Raw genomic sequence first — 20,249 nt, forward strand, 5'->3', positions numbered from 1 at the left:
ATCTCACCTACACTATTCCATGTACGTCCATATGCTTGTCCAATGATGACGTAATGTACCTAAAGTTGGCAAATCTACTACCGTTGCAGGCAAAGCGTTCCATTCCCTTACTACTCTCTAACTAAAGAAACTACTTCTGACATCTGTCCTATATCTTTCACTCCTCAAGTTAAAGCTATGTCCCCTCGTGCTCACCGTCACCAAACTAGGAAAAAGGCTCTCCTTATCCACCCTAACTAACCCTCTGATTATTTTAAATGTCTCAATTAAGTCACCTCTCAACCTTCTTCTCTCTAACGAAAACAGCCTCAAGTCCCTCAGCCTTTCCTCGTAAGACCTTTCCTCCATACCAGGCAACATCCTAGTAAATATCCTCTGCACCCTTTCCAAAGCTTCCACATCCTTCTTATAATGCGGTGACCAGAACTGTACGCAATGCTACAAGTGCGACCACACCAGATTTTTGTACAGCTGCAGCATAATCTCTTGGTTCCGGAACTCGATCCCTCTATTAATAAAAGCTAAAACACTGTATGCCTTCTTAACAGCCCTGTCAACCTGGGTGGCAACTTTCAAGGATCTGTGTACATGGACACCGAGATCTCTCTGCTCATCTACACTACCAAGAATCTTACCATTAGCCCAGTACTTTGCATTCCGGTTACTCCAACCAAGGTGCATCACCTCACACTTGTCCGCATTAAACTCCATTTGCCACCTCTCAGCCCAGCTCTGCAGCTTATCTATGTCTCTCTGTAACCTACAGCATCCTTCGTCACTATCCACAACTCCACCGACTTTAGTGTCGTCTGCAAATTTACTAACCCATCCTTCTACGCCCTCATCCAGGTCATTTATAAAAATGACAAACAGCAGTGGACCCAACACTGACCCTTGTGGTACACCACTAGTAACTGGTCTCCAGGATGAACATTTCCCATCAACTACCACCCTCTGTCTTCTTTCAGCAAGCCAATTTCCGATCCAAACTGCTACATCTCCCACAATCCCATTCCTCCACATTTTGTACAATAGCCTATTGTGGGGAACCTTATGAAATGCCTTGCTGAAATCCATATACACCACATCAACCGGTTTACTCTCATCTACCTGTTTGGTCACCTTCTCAAAGAACTCAATAAGATTTGTGAGGTACAACTTACCCTTCACAAAACCGTGCTGACTATCCCTAATCAAATTATTCTTTTCTAGATGATTATAAATCCTATCTCTTATAATCTTTACCAACACTTTACCAACAACTGAGGGAAGGCTCACTGGTCTATAATTACCAGGGTTGTCTCTACTCCCCTTCTTGAACAGGGGAGCCACATTTGCTATCCTCCAGTCGTCTGGCACTATTCCTGTAGACAATGACGAGTTAAAGATCAATGCCAAAGGCTCGGCAATCTCCTCCCTGGCTTCCCAGAGGGTCCTAGGATAAATCTCATCCGGCACAGGGGACTTATCTATCTTCACACTCTGTAGGATTTCTAATACCTCTTCCTTGTGAACCTCAATCCCACCTAGTCTAGTAGCCTGTATCTCAGTATTCTCCTCGACAACATTGTCGTTTTCTAGAGTGAATAATGTCGAAAAATATTAATTTAGTGCTTCCCCTATCTCCACACACAACTTCCCACTACTATCCTTGATTGGCCCTAATCTTACTTTTGTCATTTTTTTATTTCTTAAATACCTATAGAAAGCCTTAGGGTTTACCCTGATGCTATCCACCAACAACTTCTCATGTCTCCTCCTGGCTCTTCTAAGCTCTCTCTTTAGCTCTTTCCTGGCTACCTTGTAAACCTCAAGCACCCTAACTGAGCCTTCACATCTCATCCTAACATAAGCCTTTTTCTTCCTGTTGACCAGAGATTCCACTTCCTTCGTAAACCACAGCTCCCGCGCTCTACAGCTTCCTCCCTGCCTGACAGGTACATACTTATCTAGGACACACAGGAGCTTTTCCTTGAATAAGCTCCACATTTCTAATGTGCCCATCCCCTGCAGTTTCCTTCCCCATCCTTTGCTCCCTAAATCTTGCCTAATCTCATTGTAATTGCCTTTCCCCCAGCTATAACTCTTGCCCAGTTGTATACACCTATCCCTTTCCATCACTAAATTAAACATAACAAAATTGTGATCACTATCACCAAAGTGCTCACCTACTTCCAAATTTAACACCTGGCCAGGCTCATTGCCCAGTACCAAATCTAATGTGGCTTCGCCCCTTGTTGGCCTGTCTACATACTGTGTCAGGAAGCCCTCCTGCACATACTGGACAAAAACTGATCCATCTATAGTACTCAAACTATAGTGTTCCCAATCAATATTTGGAAAGTTGAAGCCCCCATGACAACTACCCTGTCTCTTTCACTCCTATCGAGAATCATCTTTGCTATCCTTTCCTCTACATACCTGGAACTATTCGGAGGCCTATAGAAAACTCCCAAAAGGGTGACCTCTCCTTTCCTGTTTCTAACCTCAGCCCATACTACCTCAGTTGCCGAGTCCCCAAACATCCTTTCTGCAACTGTAATACTGTCCTTGACCAACAATGCCAATGTTCTTACTGAAACATCTAAATCCCAGAACCTGCAACAACCTTCCTGTTCCTGCTCTATCCATGTCTCCGAAATGGCCACAACATCGAAGTCCCAGGTACCAACCCATGCTGCAAGTTCACCCAACTTATTCCGGACGCTCCTGACATTGAAGTAGACACAATTCAAACCAACTTCTTGCTTGCCGGTGCCATCTTGTGACCCTGAAAGTTTGTTTCGGACCTCCCTACTCTCAAACTTTTCTATACTCGAACTACAATTTTGGTTCCAATCCCCCTGCTGAATTAGTTTAAACCCACCTGACTAGCCTTAGCGAATTTCCCCCCCAGGATATCGGTACCCCTCTGGTTCAGATGAAGACCATCTTGCTTGTAGAGGTCCCACCTACCCCAGAAAGAGCCCCAATTATCCAAGAATCCAAAACGCTCCCACCTGCACCATTCCTGTAGCCACGTGTTCAACTCCTCTCTCTCCCTATTCCTCGCCTCACTAGCACGTGGCACGGGCAATAAACCAGAGACAACAACACTGTTCATCCTAGCTCTAAGCTTCCATCGTAGCTCCCTGAATTTCTGCCTTAAATCGCCATCTCTCTTCCTACCTACGTCGTTGGTGCCTATGTAGACCACGACTTGGGGCTGCTCCCCCTCCCCCTTAAGGATCCCAAAACATGATCAGAGACATCACGCACCCTGGCACCTGGGAGGCAACACACCAACCGTGAGTCTGTCTCGTCCCCACAGAACCTCCCCTAACTATGGAGTCCCCAATGACCACTGCTCTGCTCCTCTTCCCCCTTCCCTTCTGAGCAGCAGGGACAGACTCTGTGCCAGAGACCTGTGCCCCACTGCTTTCCCCTGGTAAGTCGTCAATATCCAAAACGGTATACTTATTGTTGAGCGCAATGGCCACAGCGGATCCCTGCACTGCCTGCCGGTTCCCTTTCCAGTCCCTGACTGTAACCCATCTGCCTTCTTCTTGTACCCGAGGAGTGACTTCCTCCCTGTAACTCCTCTCAATAACCCCCTCTGCCTCCCGAATGATCTGAAGTTCATCCAGCTCCAGCTCCAGTTCCCTAACGTGGTTTTCGAGGAGCTAGAGTTGGGTGCACTTCCCGCAGATGTAGTCAGCAGGGACACTAGTGGTGACCCTTACCTCCCACATTCTGCAAGAGGAACATTCAATTGCCCTGACCTCCATTCCCATTATTCTAAATTCCCAAAGAGACTGTTGAAAAATAAAGAATAAAAAATAAATTTGTTACCTTACCAATCAGGGGCACAGAACCCTTTTTTCTGGTTAGAGAAGGAGGATGGGTGGGAGACACTACCCGAGTAGTGTTTCGGGTAATGCAACCGCACAAATATATTACCTCACTTACTCAGCAGTCCCGTGTCCGCTCCTGCTCAGCGTACCTCCACGAGGTAAGCTTTTTAAAGATTCACAAGCAGTGACTCAACGGCTTCCCGCTCGCACTGCTAATCATTCTGTTGGAATTGGTGTTATGATCCCTCTGATGGTAATGCTGGACAAATAAGATCCAAGGGTGGGATCTGACTTGATAGACAATAAAGTTTATGTTTGCTATTTGCCTACCTGAATGATCAGTCACTGACCACATTCACAAGAGGTTGCTAATATAATCTTGACAGGGAAACATGAAAGTTAATTACAACAAGAAAAATAAACACATTCTATGTTAAGATAACAAAGTGTGGAGCTGGATGAACACAGCAGGCCAAGCATATGTTAAACTGTACAATAACTATTTGAGTCATTACAAAAATTTGAAAGAAAGATTGAAGTGTTTTACCCAAAAACTCCTTTATCCCAATTCAAAATTCTGCATTCATTCCATGCTGTTTCCTTTAGTTAATGTCTCTTCCTGAGATCCTCAAATAAGGTACTAACTGAGCTCACTTACTCCTTCACATGAAATTCATGTCTTCAATAATCCTGTAGGATGTCTTCTTCTCTGATACCTTGACAGTCTTCTGTTTCTTTGAAGTAAGCAAGGGCTTGTTTCCAGCTGAGCTTGCTTGGAATCCATAAACCAACAGCACCTCTGCTGCTCACAACCTCTTCTCTGTGATTGAATGTGCACAACGCAACATCTTGACAATGTTTACACTTTGTGTTATTGAACTTCTGTTTTCTAATGCACTGAACTATTCAGTCAAGTAACTAAAGAGCCAATCTAAATGGGCATAAATCTAACAGATCTTGAGGGACTGAAATTAAAGCAATTACTATAGAGGTTGTATGAAGCAAAAACAGAAAATGCCAAACAAAATCAGCAGGTCTAGCAACATTTGTGGATAGAGGAACAGAGTTAATATTTCAGGTCTAATATTACTCTAATATTGCTTTCGAATGGCTAACTGACAGGATGTTTTTGTGCTAAGTGACAATGTTGTGATTACTGTGTTTCTATTTTTCTGTAGTTTCGTTTATGGATTGAAATGGATTAAAAATCTTGTGGAAGGATGACTGCACTTTGTGAAAGCAAGTATTCTGATATTGTTTGTATGTACTGTTTACAGAACTGTTGGTTCAAACAGTTGTAGATGGTTTGCAGACACGCTGGACCCAAGTACTATTTACAAATGGAGCTTCAGCCAGCAACACGTAGCTGTTTGTCTGTGGACCAGTGATGATTTATCAATGCCAAAAGCCTCTGACCATCAACAACTACGTGATTGGCTCCCAGGTGGTTGAATAGTTTTGGCTTGTGAACAAGATAATGAGAACCCATAAAATTTCTGCAAGCTTAGTTTCCTGAAGTAAAAATCACTTTAAGTCTGAAGAAAAGCAGCTTCTGTGAGTTCTGACTTTCAATGAATAAATCAAAAACTTTTATAAGTGTAAAATAGTCATTCTGTGGCTCCTGCAAATACACAAAAGCATCTGGAGACAGAAGATCGAAAAGCCATGTTTTTGTCGGCAAGAATCATCTTAGTAGATCCTGTGATCCTTTTCAGTTTTTCACTCTGATCATATTAAACCTATTCTTCCTCCTTCTTTAGCATCACTATCTATCTTTGCCTGCTTCTATAATGTAAAAAGAAACAGCTTGTATTTATGCAATGCTTTTCACAAAATCATGATCATTGATATGAATACAGCAAGTCTCTGTTTGCAAAAGATGGCTGTGAATGAGTTCTACTTGTGGTCAATGGGACTGAATAATTTACAAACTTTGTAGAACTTTATAAATAATGTATTGTCCAAAAGCTAGAAAGATTAAATATTCTGAGCACCCCTGGGCTGGTGAGATACTTCTGAGAATTTTTAAGTAATGAAAAATGTATGAAAATAGTATTTTTGGATAACATTAATAAAATTTACATATGTTGGAGAGATATGTAAGAACCGCAGGATAACAAAAGTTTTTCTGATATTGAAATAGGAGTCATCTGTGATGGCGACAATTACTGGCTGACGGTTGGACATGTGTTTGGAGAAAATAGTTGAGGAAATTTTGCTTAGTGCTTTAAATGAACATACAAATGCAAAGGTTACATAGGCATAGATCAGGATAATAATTGATTGTAGTTTGTAAATCTATAATATTTCTAAAAGGAAATAATTAAGCACATGGAAATTTTGGAGAAATGAACAAACATCCCTCTACAACAATGGGGAAAATATGACAAATTACATAGCTGGATTGAGAATTGTTTTATAGGCAAATAACAGTGGCAATACATGGAAAATCCTGGAAAAATTAATCAGGAGAGTTCCACAGGGAAACATTGTGGGATTGCTACTTTTCATAAATCATGAGATAGAACAGGGCATTGCTTTTGGAATATTAAGTGTCTCGAAATTGTCTTCAGAAAATAAAGAGAAAGAAGATTGGTTTGCATCTCTAAAGAAACCATCGACAGGTATGAAAGTTATCAAGGTAAAGAGCTTTCATTTACATAGTACCTTTCGCAGCCTCGTGGTTCTGAATAAATCTTCATATAATGAAATGGGTTCTAAAATGTAGTTCCTGCTGCAGTGTGGAAAACAGTATTCTTTTGTTCTGTCCTTCATACAGTAAAGCAGTTTGATTTTTATATCAACAAAGCAATGTGCATGGGACAAAAAACAGAATGTGTGTAGAGCATGCAAGAGTCTTCATTGATAGAAGCTCAACGGAGAACTATTTAAGAACAATCATTAATGATACCCTGAAAATACTTGACCATTGTGACGCAGCTGTTAAGTGACATCATGTGCTGGCCACATTTGGAAAACATTAGACTACAACACAGAAAATGTTATGCTGACATAGTATAGGTCAAAGATGAAGCCAGTTCTTAAGAGGGGTTTCTGATTTAATTGCCTTACTCTAAAAGAATTTATACATTAGAAATGGTTCAGACAAGAACGAGTAGGATTATTGAATCACATGAACATTAGAACACAGGAAATTGTTCAGCTAACCAGTTCCTACTGGTGTTTATTCCACTCGTAAGAAGTAATACAAAACTCGTCTGTTGCTCTGTTTGTGAAGCTAGCGAGATGCCTCTTTCTGCCTGCTTTGGTGGGAAGTCAGTCAGGCCCAGTCATTGTAAATTCTCACATTTTTCTACTTGGGCATTAAGCTCTTTTCTGGTTAGCATTGGTAACACCAACATTATCTGGTAGTTTGCTTGTCCCCTTTGCATCAAGATCACAAATCAATATTCAATAATGTGAGTTACTACACTATTTTCTTCTCTGGTTGGCAACAGAGTTAGTAAGAAAAAGGTATAACAATTCGACCTATCTCAAGGCTTCCCAAGTGCTCATTGATTACACCTGTGTTGCCACTTTGAGCTTGTTTACTATTTCCTTTATGACATCAATATCCAGCCTGCCTGGTACAGTATTATGAAACTTCCCTGTTGTCATTCTATATTGAATTATCCCTAAATTGTCTGAATTTCCTTTATTACATTGCAAATGAGCTTTATACCTGAACAATGCTCATTCTGGTCTCATTGGTGTATCTAATTATCCAACGTTATATCAACTTAAATATTGCTGGCACAGTATTTTGCCAGTCTGCCTGTATGATCCTGTTTCAATCACATGGAGTGACTTTCTTTCTGGCATTGTGCTACATTTGTAAAAATCATGGAGACATTTAAATATCATAAGACCATAAGATATGGGGGCAAAATTAGGCGATTTGGCCTATCGAGTCTGTACCACCATTCTATCATGATGTATGATAAGCTTGTATTCCTCAATCTCCAGAACAAACATCTTGCTAAAGAAACGGTTCCCATAGCTTCTACATACAGTATATCAGCCTCAGTTGCAGACTTGTCTTCAAATTAGCAATTTGTGAGTTTAACTACTTCGCAAATGAGCACATATTCTGACCTGAGATGTCAGTGCAATCCTGTGAGGGAGACACACTGCTGTACAGCGTTTGGATGAAGTATTAAACAGAAGCATCGGTTGCCCCTCCTAAAATGAACATAAATTATCCCGTGACAGATAATTACATGTAAAAGAGTAGGAGATGTATCAGGCCAACATCTCTCAATCAACTCCCTCAAAAGTGGAAATTCCAGTTGTTTATCTCATTGCAGTTTGTGGGATTTTGTTGTAAGCAACCTGACTGCATTGTTTTTGTTTTGCTAATGTCACCATGAGGAATGCATTTCTAAGGTACTTGAGTGGTTTTGAAGTGTTTTGGAATGTTCTGAGGATGTAAGATTCATACAAATTGAGGTTTGCTCTTTTAACAGGGAATATCTGTGGTATGTCTAAAGCAGTATGGATACATAAATATGGACTGGAGGCTGATTATTCAGCAGCTATTCCATAATCAGGCTGGATGTTTAGATACAATATTGTATCTGGAGATCTCTGCTTTAACAATGATAAGAATTTCTGCAGGCTGTAGACATCTGACCAAATGCAGCAGACAGTAAAGACTGATTGTTGGCTTCATAGTGGGAAGATTCAAGTACAGGAACAAATGTGTCTTACTGCAATTATACATTGATGAGGCCAAACCTGGAATTTTGTGCGCAGTTCTAGTCTCCATGTCTGAGGAAGGATGTTCTTGCTATACAGGGAATGCAGCGAAGATTTAGCAAATTAATTCCTGGGATGGCAGGACTGACATACGAAAAGAAATTGAGTCAGTTAGGATTGTATTCACTGGAGTTTTGAAGAATGTGGTGGGTTCTCGAAGAAACCTAAAAAATTCTAATAAGACTAGACAGGTTAGATGCAGAAAGGATGTTTGAGATGGTGGAGGGAGTCCAGAACCAGGGGTCATAGTTTAAGGATAAAGGGCTTTTTAGGACTGAAATGAGGAGAAATTTCTTCAGTCACAGAAAGTGGTTGAGGCCAAAACACTATGTGTTTTTCAAGAAGGGAATATATATATAGCTAAAATGATCAGGGATATGAAGAGGAAGAGTGGGATCAGGATATTGATCAGTCATCATCATATTTTACGGTGGAACAGGCTTGAGGGTTGAATGGCCTACCCACGCACCTAGTTCCTATGTTTCCAAGTTCTGTACAATGCACAATCCAACAGGAACCACTGAATAATGATTGTGAGTGGGAAATCATTTATGCTCCTCAACCTGGGGCTAAATGTAGCACCCCATCAACTGCTCTAATCTAACATTTAAAGAATTAATCCTGGCACGTGCTAGGCTTCCCTTGCTCAACACCATGCAGGTGGGTCATTGCTGGCAATGGCTTATTGAGTCAAAGGGGGTGGGTGTCTTTGTACTGCATTTAAGTGTAACAAACAAAATCTCACTGCAGTAAAGTCTATATGAAGGAGCTGAGAACATCGTATAATTCATCCTTTCATCGGTGGAAACAGCATCGTACAGACGTTACATTGTTTATTAAACATTGGCACTATTCATCTGTCAGTCATGTCATCTCACTGCCTGTGTGCGAGTTACACAGTGAGTACGAAACAGTAAAACATTTTCATTTCTAAACAAGCCAAGCTTAACTCTTTAGGACAACAGCACGATAATTCCTTTTAATTAAAGGTGAAAAGGGGCGTTCCAGCTTAACGATAATAAAATGTGAGTCTGGATGAACACAGCAGGCCGAGCAGCATCTCAGGAGCACAAAAGCTGACGTTTTGGGCCTAGACCCTTCATCAGAGAGACCCTCTCTGATGAAGGGTCTAGGCCCGAAATGTCAGCTTTTGTGCTCCTGAGATGCTGCTCGGCCTGCTGTGTTTATCCAGACTCACATTTTATTATCTTGGATTCTCCAGCATCTGCAGTTCCCATTATCACATTCCAGCTTAACGAGAATGTTAGTGACATGCAAGGGAAGCAAATAGGTTCAGTGAGATGCAGTGGAATGGGAATGAGACTGTGAGGCCACTGAAAGAGTCAACAATGAGAACAGTAGTAGAACAACATTAAAGATGTGGACTAATAGTAAAAGTACACAGTTACAAAAATATTTTGCTCAGACACCAAAATTATGATGCTTTATATATACTGAAAGAAAGGAAGTAGTAATAGCTGAATTACACGAAAACATCACATTGCAGGCCGAAACTCCAGGTCCTGATTAATACACCACAGACCTTCACTTCAAAGAAGTTTTTTGGACACTACTACCAAATTCTATTTCAGAGTAATGATAATGGGGCAGTTTGATCACTGCTCCAACTTAACTCATCATAAGAATTTTCAAAAGACTACAGTTTCATCTTCAGCTCCTAATATCTATCCATCAACGTAGCAGCTCATTCTGATCATTAATATAATTGCCCATTCCAGCTCCTACCTCATCTCTTCTTCAGCCTAAATGCTTGTTCTTCCTACCCTCCCACACAAGTTTATCAAGAAGATCAATCTTGACAGATGGAAGCTCATCGATCAGCCTTCCACATCTTTCAATGATGGAGCAGACTGGGACAAGGGAACAAAACCTTAATGTTACAGCCAGACCATTCAGGAGAGAAGTTAAAATATACTTCATCACATGAAGGGGCACAGAAATGTGGAACTCTCTCCCACAAAAAGTTTTTAGCTTGGTTAATAATTTATTCTGTGGTTGTCTGGCTAAAATCCATCAATAATATAAATGGATATGGAGGCGCAATAAGTAGATGGAGTTGAGGTATAAATCATCAGGGATTTAAGTGAATAGCAGACCTCATTGTACGGACAAATTTGAGGGGCTGAATGGCCTATTTCTGTTCTTACATCCTTATGTTCTGTCATCCCAGCTGCCAATCCCGGTAAGAAAAATTGCTGAGGTTCTTGACATTAATTTTGAACACCATATCCTGCTTCAAAATTTGTATTTTAAGGAAACTCACCTGGTGGCAGATCACAATATCACAGTTTCTTGCCACAACAGCATGAAACAAAGCTCAGCACTCTTTAGAAGCACAATCTTTAGGTACAATGCAGTGAGGAGGGGCTGACCCATGGGATTTTTTCACAACAGATCAGTGTGAAGTGGTTATGCATTAATTCATCTTCCTTTAGAACGTGTATTTAAGAACGTTCAGCACAGAGAATCAGAGCTCTGAGAGGTGACATCTTTCACAAAATCCAGAAACTCACTTCACAGGGTGTCTCATTCTGGCTGACCAGCACCTAGTTTCTGATTTCACTTCGGTGCTTGCTATTGCTTTGTCACCTGGTATTTGCCTTTTGTGTGCCAATCCTCGGCCAAGCAACCAGCAAAGCAGAAGAACGCAGTCAGAATCATTCCATGAACCTGGAATGACAACAGAAATGCAGGAATTAATATCAATAATTAGCAGTGAGATTGTTAAAAAGAAGACTTGAGTTCCATTCTTTTTCTTTTTTACTTCCTAACGTCTTAATTGTTAACTTCTATACTTGGTATTAGAATCTTCCATAATGGTGAGCAAATTGCCACTATTGATAAAAACCCTGCTTTGTCCTGCCACTTAAAAATGCATCCCCAAACCCTTAACTGTTTTTTAAAGATTTATTGTTTGGTTTGCATTTCTTTTTAATGAGCCCAAAAGTGTATTACCTCCCATATCATCTGACACATAATTGCCTACCTTCATCTAAGCCATTTACACATTTATTTTCAATTAACCACCACTCCACATTCGTGCCTTCTGGAAATTTTGACATTTTGATTTCTGCTTCCAAGTAAAGTGTCTATGTATATTAAAGGTAAAGTCACCACAGTCTTATGAAACCATAGAGCTGCTCCCTTATTAGAGAGAAATGACTGGTGGTGATTGGGTGTCCGCACCTTAGGCAAGGGGGTGGTTGAGACGAAGAGTCTATCATGGTAACTTCAGCTGGTGTGGAAATTGAACCCATGCCTGTTGACCTCATTCTGCATTGCAAAGCAGCCTATGTATATTGCACAAAATTTGGCTCAAGGATTCCACCATTTATCCCATCATGTCCGCACCAGAAATGTAAAAGCAAGAAGAGTAAATTTACAAACGCTAGCATCTAGGGAATATCAGAGTTTACACAATCTGTTTTTGATCCTTTAGTCAGTTTTTGCTGGCAGTGACTGTCTTCATTTTAAACATGCCATCTACGTAATACTTTATTAAAACAACTAGCTCACATCCTCAAATCCTCTGTTGTGCTGATCAATGGGCACTCAGATCCTGGACACAGTTACAGTGGTATGCATACAGTGTGCTATCAAGATTCTTTGCTGTTGCCTAACAATGTGAGTTTTCCCACCAGCCTCTAGATAGGCTTACATGATGGTGAAAAGAATACTTACTGTAAGTAAATATATGCACAGTAAAACTAAGATCAGTGTTCCATAGTTCAGGGTCCCTGTGCCTACAGACACTCTTTGATAACCAAGGTCATCAATGATAAGTTATAATTGTGAAGATGTCGGCAAATCAAGCATGTTTCACCATTAAATCAGATCATGACTGAAATAGATCAGAGCAGTAACAATATATTTGGCTGAAACTCTAAAATAAGTTATTGAGGGTATTATTTTAAGTAACAGCCACATTATGTTAAATGTTGTGATGCTTTAACAACCTGAGGTGGCAAACAATGTAAGAACTATAGGAGGCAGCTGATATATAATAGATCTATGCATGAAACCAGAGATGATGGAAAGAATGATATTGCTGAGCCAAGAATTTACCAATGTCATTTGTCCAGTTGTATAGTGAACAGGCAGCCATCACACAGGTTCTGCAGTGAAGTAAAGGGTCGTTTACGTGGCATTTACGGATGTATTACGTTGCTGCTCAGCAGATACGCAGCAACTAGCTGACATAAGACATTGATTCTAATACCATCTTTTGCCACACAAATGATATAATTTTCTTTGCAGTGTTTGCTGGGCAGTTTGGTACCTCTTAAAAACACTAAATATTTTCCCTGTTAACAAGGAAGCTTCAAGGCCACTCAGTTTATTAAAGATGGAGCAGTGATGGTTAGCCTTCAGGAATAGAAAATCTGTATGGGAAATAGTAGCCAGCACCCACAGCATATGTGGACATGGGTTATGAGGGTGATTTGTAAATCTGCCATTGACTTTAACAGGGAGGTAAAATCATGTAGGTTGAAAATGGTTGATCAATCCAATATCAACCTTTTAAAGCCATTCAGAAATGAAAACGCTAGAGGTTCTTATTCTTCCCAGTGGCTTCCCACAGGTCACATCGAGTTTATATTTTTCATTTTACTCCATTAAGAATGATAGTTAGTCTTCACACATGATAATAGTCTTTAGCATGTATTATCCTGCACATATATATGCGTCCAGTTCTGGGCGCCCTATTATAGGAAAGATGTGGATGCTTTGGAGAGGGTTCAGAGGAGGTTTACCAGGATGCTGCCTGGACTGGAGGGCTTATCTTATGAAGAGAGGTTGACTGAGTTCGGTCTCTTTTCATTGGAGAAAAGGAGGAGGAGAGGGGACCTAATTGAGGTATACAAGATAATGAGAGGCATAGATAGAGTTGATAGCCAGAGACTATTTCCCAGGGCAGAAATGGCTAGCACGAGGGGTCATAGTTTTAAGCTGGTTGGTGGAAAGTATCGAGGGGATGTCAGAGGCAGGTTCTTTACGCAGAGAGTTGTGAGAGCATGGAATGCGTTGCCAGCAGCAGTTGTGGAAGCAAGGTCATTGGGGTCATTTAAGAGACTGCTGGACATGTATATGGTCACAGAAATTTGAGGGTGCATACATGAGGATCAATGGTCGGCGCAACATTGTGGGCTGAAGGGCCTGTTCTGTGCTGTACTGCTCTATGTTCTATGTTCTATCTATCAGTAGTAATACTTGACGATAACCCATTTTTCTTCAAACTGATATTGCAATGTAGCCCTCAATTGACCTTACCGTCACAGTTCCCACCAATAGTGTCAGTGCTTCAATGATAATCACGAGGCTAGTGATCCGATTCTCCACTGCCTGAAGACAATCCTAATGGACAAAATACATAGTTATAAAACTCAGACCTGAAAGCAGAAGAAATGCCTTCATTCTTAATTTTTATCAATACGTTTCTGCACCAACAAGCTGACTTTACCAGATAAGATTAGTTTGACTCTTTGCATGAACTTTCTGGTGATCTCGTTGGGACATTCACCAGATGGTGGAGAGAGTGGACCTGCATGGTTAGATGACAAAAGTCAAAAAGTGTTGCAGTTTACCTGCTGTAACTTGGGCATTTTTTTTCAGCACGCAGAGTGGAGAACTGGGGAGAATCTGAGAGGAGCAAAGGAATCATGGGTATAAGAGAGGGGGGTGCCAGGCTGCTAAAGAGTAGGAAAGTCCAAATTTTATTTTGGGTGCAATCACAGTTGCCGTTCTGGGAAGGCTCCTCATCTCATTTGTGCTCATCACCCCCATTGTTGCACTTGGAACCTATTGATCTCGCATTTCCATGTTCAGTTCTCCTAAGTTTTCCCTAGGATTTTGAGCATCCACCATTATGTTAACAGAATTTTGTGAACTTAAATTCCACTTGCTGAGCTGAACTGATTATCTAGGCAGCACTTTTTTCCAAAAGATGCCATCCTTTATATAAGATATTAAACATAAGATGACCAAACCTGTCTGATAGTGATCTGGTAACGCTGTGCAGGAAGTATGTGTTCAGTAATGTGAGCAACGTATGGCCCTTAGTCATCATCATCAAAAAGGTTTTTAATTTCATTATTGCTTGTGTGATTCTGACTATGCGTAGAATGGCTGACAAGTTTGCCTGCACAACAATGTCGCTGCAGATCAAATTTATGAACTAGCAATAGGTCACTTTTCCCCTTCAGCCTGCTCCATCAGAGCTCCAACAATTGCTCAGGTATAAAGATAACTGCTTGGTAATACAGAAGTTGAACATCTCTAAAAGGAGGCAAGAAGTCTAAGATCTTCGTCTTCCACTCATCGAGGGTATGCTGCAAAACGTGAAAAAAGGGACATCATTTATATATGAGATAATAGGAACTGCAGATGCTGGAGAATCCAAGATAAGGTCTGGAGCTGGATGAACACGGCAGGCCAAGCAGCATCTTGGGAGCTGGAAACATCAGCTTTCTGGCTCCTAAGATGCTGCTTGGCCTGCCGTGTCATCCAGCTCCACACCTTGTTATCTAGCATTTACATATCATGGGCATCAGTACCCTCTTCTCATGCTGTATAAACTGGTATCCCTTTCTTCAAAAAAAAACAGAAAGTGCTGGTGAAACTCAGCAGCATCTGTGGAGAGAAAAACAGAGTTAATATTTTGAGTCCAGTGACACAAAATTAGACTCGTCTGATCCGTCAGGCCAGATTTCAGTCTGGAATCTGAATTGTCTAGTAATAATATTGGCTGAGTCAAAAACACTGTCCCTTCTTGTCACTGTTTATTATTTCCCACATGAATACCTTTTTCTATCAGCTTGTTTCTAGCCTTTGATCACAATATTCTCCTAAATTTTATCCCTTCCCCTACTATTTAGTTTTGCCTTCTTCCCTAGTTATTCAGCTCATTAGAATGTTATTTCAGAGACACAATAGGTACCAAGACTCCCAAGGTTAATTTAGGACTAAGCCCTAACCACTGGAGTAAGCGAATGCTTGATCCTAGATAACAAAGTGTGGAGCTGGATGAAGACAGCAGGCCAAGCAGCATCTCAGGAGCACAAAAGCTGACGTTTTGGGCCTAGACCCTTCATCAGAGAGGGGGATGGGGAGAGAGAACTGGAATAAATAGGGAGAGAGGGGGAGGCAGACCGAAGATGGAGAGAAAACAAGATAGGTAGAGAGGAGAGTATAGGTGAGGAGGTAGGGAGGGGATAGGTCAGTCCAGGGAAGATGGACAGGTCAAGGAGGCGGGATGAGGTGGTAGGTAGGAAATGGAGGCGCGGCTTGAGGTGGGAGGAAGGGATGGGTGAGCAGAAGAACAGGTTAGGGAAGCGGAGACAGGCTGGGTTGGTTTTGGGTTTCCGTGGGGGGAGGGGTCGAGCTGGGCAGGTTTTGTGATGCAGTGGGGGGAGGGGAAGAACTGGGCTGGTTTTGGGATGCAGTGGGGGAAGGGGAGATTTTGGAGGGGAACCAGCCCAGCCTGTCTCCGCTTCCCTGACCTGTTCTTCCTCTCACCCATCCCTTCCTCCCGCCTCAAGCCGCACCTCCATTTCCTACCTACCACCTCATCCCACCTCCTTGACCTGTCCGTCTTCCCTGGACTGACCTATCCCCTCCCTACCTATCTTCTTTTGTCTCCATCTTCGGTCCACCTCCCCCTCTATCCCTATTTATTCCAGTTCCCCCTCCCCATCCCCCTCTCTGATGAAGGGTCTAGGCCCGAAACATCAACTTTTGTGCTCCTGAGATGCTGCTAGGCCTGCTGTGTTCATCCAGCTCCACACTTTGTTATCTTGGATTCTCCAGCATCTGCAGTTCCCATTATCACACGTATGTTTGATCCTGATATTTTTTGGCAGGTTTTGGAGGAGATGAAAGCTTGCAATTTTGGTCTGGGTTAAAACTTCCTCTTGCCAATGGTAAGTTGTGGGGTGGGGGATTTGTAGTCTGTGTTCTTGGTTCCTTATCATCAGTTGGGCCTAGCATTAAATTGGAGGTGGATAATGCTTAATGAGATTCAGATGGGTGCAAGAAAAGGTGGGGAACTCGAGGATGGGAGTTAGTTTAGGACAGAGAAGATCTTGCAACCAAAATAAAGCTAGACTTAAATATATTTTTTCCATATCTGGTACCATATAAAAGGGTTGAGGATTGCAAAAATAAGTTCTCTTTGGAAAGACAACAGTTCCCAGCCCATGTGGGCAGCCACATAACTTTGTGTATAGCGTTGCAACTCAACTCATGTCCCTATAGCTGTGTCTGGTCCTGAACATGGTCCCTACAGATATAGGTAATCCTGCATATGGTCCCTATAGCTGTCTGTAATCCTGGACATGGCCCCTGTAGCTGACTGTAATCCTGGACATGGTCCCCAGAGCTGTCCGTAGTTTCTATAGCTGTCTGTAGTTGTGTTCATGGTCCTTGTGACTGTTTGTAATCTTGTTTATTGTCCCTGTAACTGACTGTAATCCTAGACATGGTCCCTATAGCTGTCTATAATCTTGGACCTGGTCTCTAAAGCTGTCTGTAATCCTTTGTATGGTCCTTATAGCTGTATGTAATCATGGACAAAATCTTTAACATTCTCTTTAGTTATAGTTTGTGCCATACCTTTAGATGAGTACCTTCTGCAAAGCATGTTTCATTCTCCACACTACTGTAGTGACTAAATGTTGAGTTCTTTCCACAGCAAAGAAACTATGAGAGAATAAAAAAGGATTGTTTAATTAGCTATGCCTCACGATAAAATACTACAGCTTTGGTAGTCCTGAGATTTGTGCAGCACATGAATTCGGAAATTGGATCAAATTCCATGGAAAAAGTGAGGCTTCATACTTTCTATTGATTCAGGTTTGAGTAACTTCTGATTGCATACAATTTCATTGATACATTTCTAAACTTTTGTTCCATGCTTTAGAATTGAAAGTTTGAAAGCATTCGGTTTTTTCACTCCTAATATCCTCACTTTTCTTTTCTCTGATCCTGGAAGCTCTGACTTTGTTGTTGTCATTGTCAGTGCATTGGTACCTTTCCTCAGTCTTCTTAAATAAACACAGAGAATGAGTAAGATATTCATATATTCAAAGCATCACAGCCAGGCATGGTTACTTCCTGCTTCAGCACCCACACACCACATACATTTGAATTATAGTCAATTCTTTCCTAATCTAGGGCACTAGTACCAACTCTGCTGTTCCAAGTATGTTCTTAATTGGATCTCCTTACTCAGCAGTGTCCAGGGATGGAGTCTGGAGTTTCTGGCATCTATGTCTTTATACCATACAGACAACAAAGCTATCTCAAATACTTCTATAAAATCTGAAATTGCAAAGTCCTGGCGGTCATGTAGGCCATTCCATCCGAAAAACAAAGGTCAGGACTTAGGGAATGTGTGTGCATGTGCCCCAGGATCCATGTGCTACAACTTACATTTAACAAAACAACGGAACAGAAAATGATTGTGCTGCTTAGCAGCAACTTTCTTGTAAAACAGTTACGTTAATGAGGTGCTAATAGGAAAGGAATGGTAACTTACTGCCAATTCACTGGTTTGCTGAATTTGGATCCTTGAAGCTAGTCACACCATTTATATTTCAATAAAAATGTGTATTTCACTTTGTCTTTTTCAGGAAAAGGCTTTCAGCTTATTGAAATTGTTCCCTTTGCTGGAGAGGTACCAATTTTGCATTTCAGCATCCCTTGTTTACTGCACTTGCCTGTAGTATTGATGATTTCAACAAATGGACTTAACAGTGAACAACATGCTACAGACATTAATTCCACTGAAGGAATAATAGTGCACTCCATGGCTTAGAGAAAGAAGGGAGTTATTTTGTCAGGTACCGGTCATTGATTTTGTGGCTGTATTCGCTCCTAGCTGGGCATCTCAGAGACCACTAAGGTGTCACTGAATGAGACAAATGTGTTGCAAATTATTATATCCCTTTGCTCTGAAGGCTAACACAACATTGAGATTTACGAGAGATAGTAAGAACTGCAGACGCTGGAGTCTGAGATAACACAGTGTGAACCTGGAGGAACACAGCAGGCCGGGCAGCATCGGAGGAGCTGGAAAGTTGACCTTTCGGTTTGGGACCCTTCTTCAGAAAATTTTCCTGGCCTTCTGTTCCTCCAGCTCGCACTGTGTTAACTATTAAGATTTATGATACTGATTCACTCTGAATCACTGCAGCTGGACGGGGCAAATGATACCCCTTTACTCAGAATAACGAGCTTAGTTGGTGGGCTTTAGAAATGCTTCCATTAAGTCCATGGCCATCACAACTAGAAAGAATTCCCACCCCATTAATGTTTGAGTCATGTCTAAACACAGACAACTTTGAACGCAACCTAAAAATACTATGCATTAACCCTCCAAATTGTCCTCATTATGCAATAGTCTGCCTCTTTATTTGGAGGGATAGATTAGAGGAAATTATAACTCTGCCTGACATACAACCTAATTTTTCAGAGCAGTTCTGTTATTTTCTATTTTATCCAGATCTCCTGAGCAGGCTGCAAACACTTTTGAGATTCTTCTTTAAATAAGGAGATTAGGGTCCAATCACTTAATTAGGTTTCAACTCCCACTATTACGGTGGGAATTTCAATTGGCATATAGTAAAATGGATTAGTGAGATAAATGTGTGGCTCAAAGAAAGTTGTGGGAAAAATGGGCTCTGATTCATGGTGCATGAGCACTGGGCCTAGGGCAAGTGTGATCTAGACTAAAGGGACAGTCTGCATCTGAGCCATACTGGTACCATGTTCTAGTCTGCTAGATAACTAGGGAAGTAGAGATCATTTTAAACTTAGACTCTCAAAAGTCACAAACAAAAACAGAAATTGCTGGAAAAGCTCAGCAGGTCTGATGGCAGACAGAAATTAAAGTTAACATTTTAGGTCTAGTGACCCTTCCTCAGAACTCAGAACTCTCAAAGTCAGATGGGCAAAGTTCATCTGGCTGAGGAGTTCATATTATGTTTTCAGGATAATTTCTTATAAATGCTCTGAAGCCATCCAGAGAGCAGGCTATACCCGACCTGGTATTGTGCGGTGAGATAGGATGGATTAAGAGTGTCTGCTGACACCCACCATCTGATGATAAAATCCAACTGCACGTACCCACCTCTGATTTTGTTTTTAATGCACATGCACAATATAAAGTCAATTTTCAATTGATTTTCAAAAACTACTTTATTTAAGGTTTCTAAACAATTTTCACCTTTATATGTTTTCTGTATATTCTTTTAATTTTTAAGGGTTTGGTAGTTTTTCTATCATTCTTCATTTCAATTTATTTCTGAGATTTCTCTGTTATTATCTCTGTTTCTTCATGTCACAAACATAGCCATAGATTAACGATCTCTTGGTGAGGGGGCCCAAGGTGGCAACAACCATAATATTAATGAATGTTACATTCAGTCTGAGGGAGAGAACAGTAGATCTGAGACTTTGTTAAAAGAAAACTTAAATAAGGAGGTTTTCAGCACTTGAAAAGAGAGCTGGCTAAAGAGAATTGGCAAACTATGTTAAAGAATAGGTGGATCGAGATGCAGTGGCAAACATTTAAGGTGATTTTTCAAAATATGTGGAATAGATATATTCCAGTGAAAAAATTCCAAGGGGCAGAATCAC

The 20,249-nt window shown here is 41.1% G+C and overlaps 1 protein-coding gene across 3 annotated transcripts in view; it reads right to left on the bottom strand.

Annotated features, from left to right (window-relative positions):
• Positions 1–9,785: 9,785 nt before the first annotated feature.
• LOC125459487 (tetraspanin-32-like) overlaps positions 9,786–20,249 on the bottom strand; it is a 69,284-nt gene continuing 58,820 nt past the window's right edge. For all 3 annotated transcript variants that reach the window (XM_059651863.1, XM_059651864.1, XM_059651862.1), the window contains 3 exons: positions 17,223–17,309; positions 13,884–13,967; positions 9,786–11,282 (listed from right to left, as the gene is read on the bottom strand). In XM_059651863.1, the coding sequence (XP_059507846.1) occupies positions 11,187–11,282; positions 13,884–13,967; positions 17,223–17,309 (267 nt within the window). In that variant the 3' untranslated portion in view covers positions 9,786–11,186. The remainder of the gene's footprint in view (positions 11,283–13,883; positions 13,968–17,222; positions 17,310–20,249) is intronic.

This window comes from Stegostoma tigrinum, chromosome 17, assembly GCF_030684315.1.
Source record: "Stegostoma tigrinum isolate sSteTig4 chromosome 17, sSteTig4.hap1, whole genome shotgun sequence".
In the NCBI taxonomy this organism is placed as follows: Eukaryota; Metazoa; Chordata; class Chondrichthyes; order Orectolobiformes; family Stegostomatidae; genus Stegostoma; species Stegostoma tigrinum.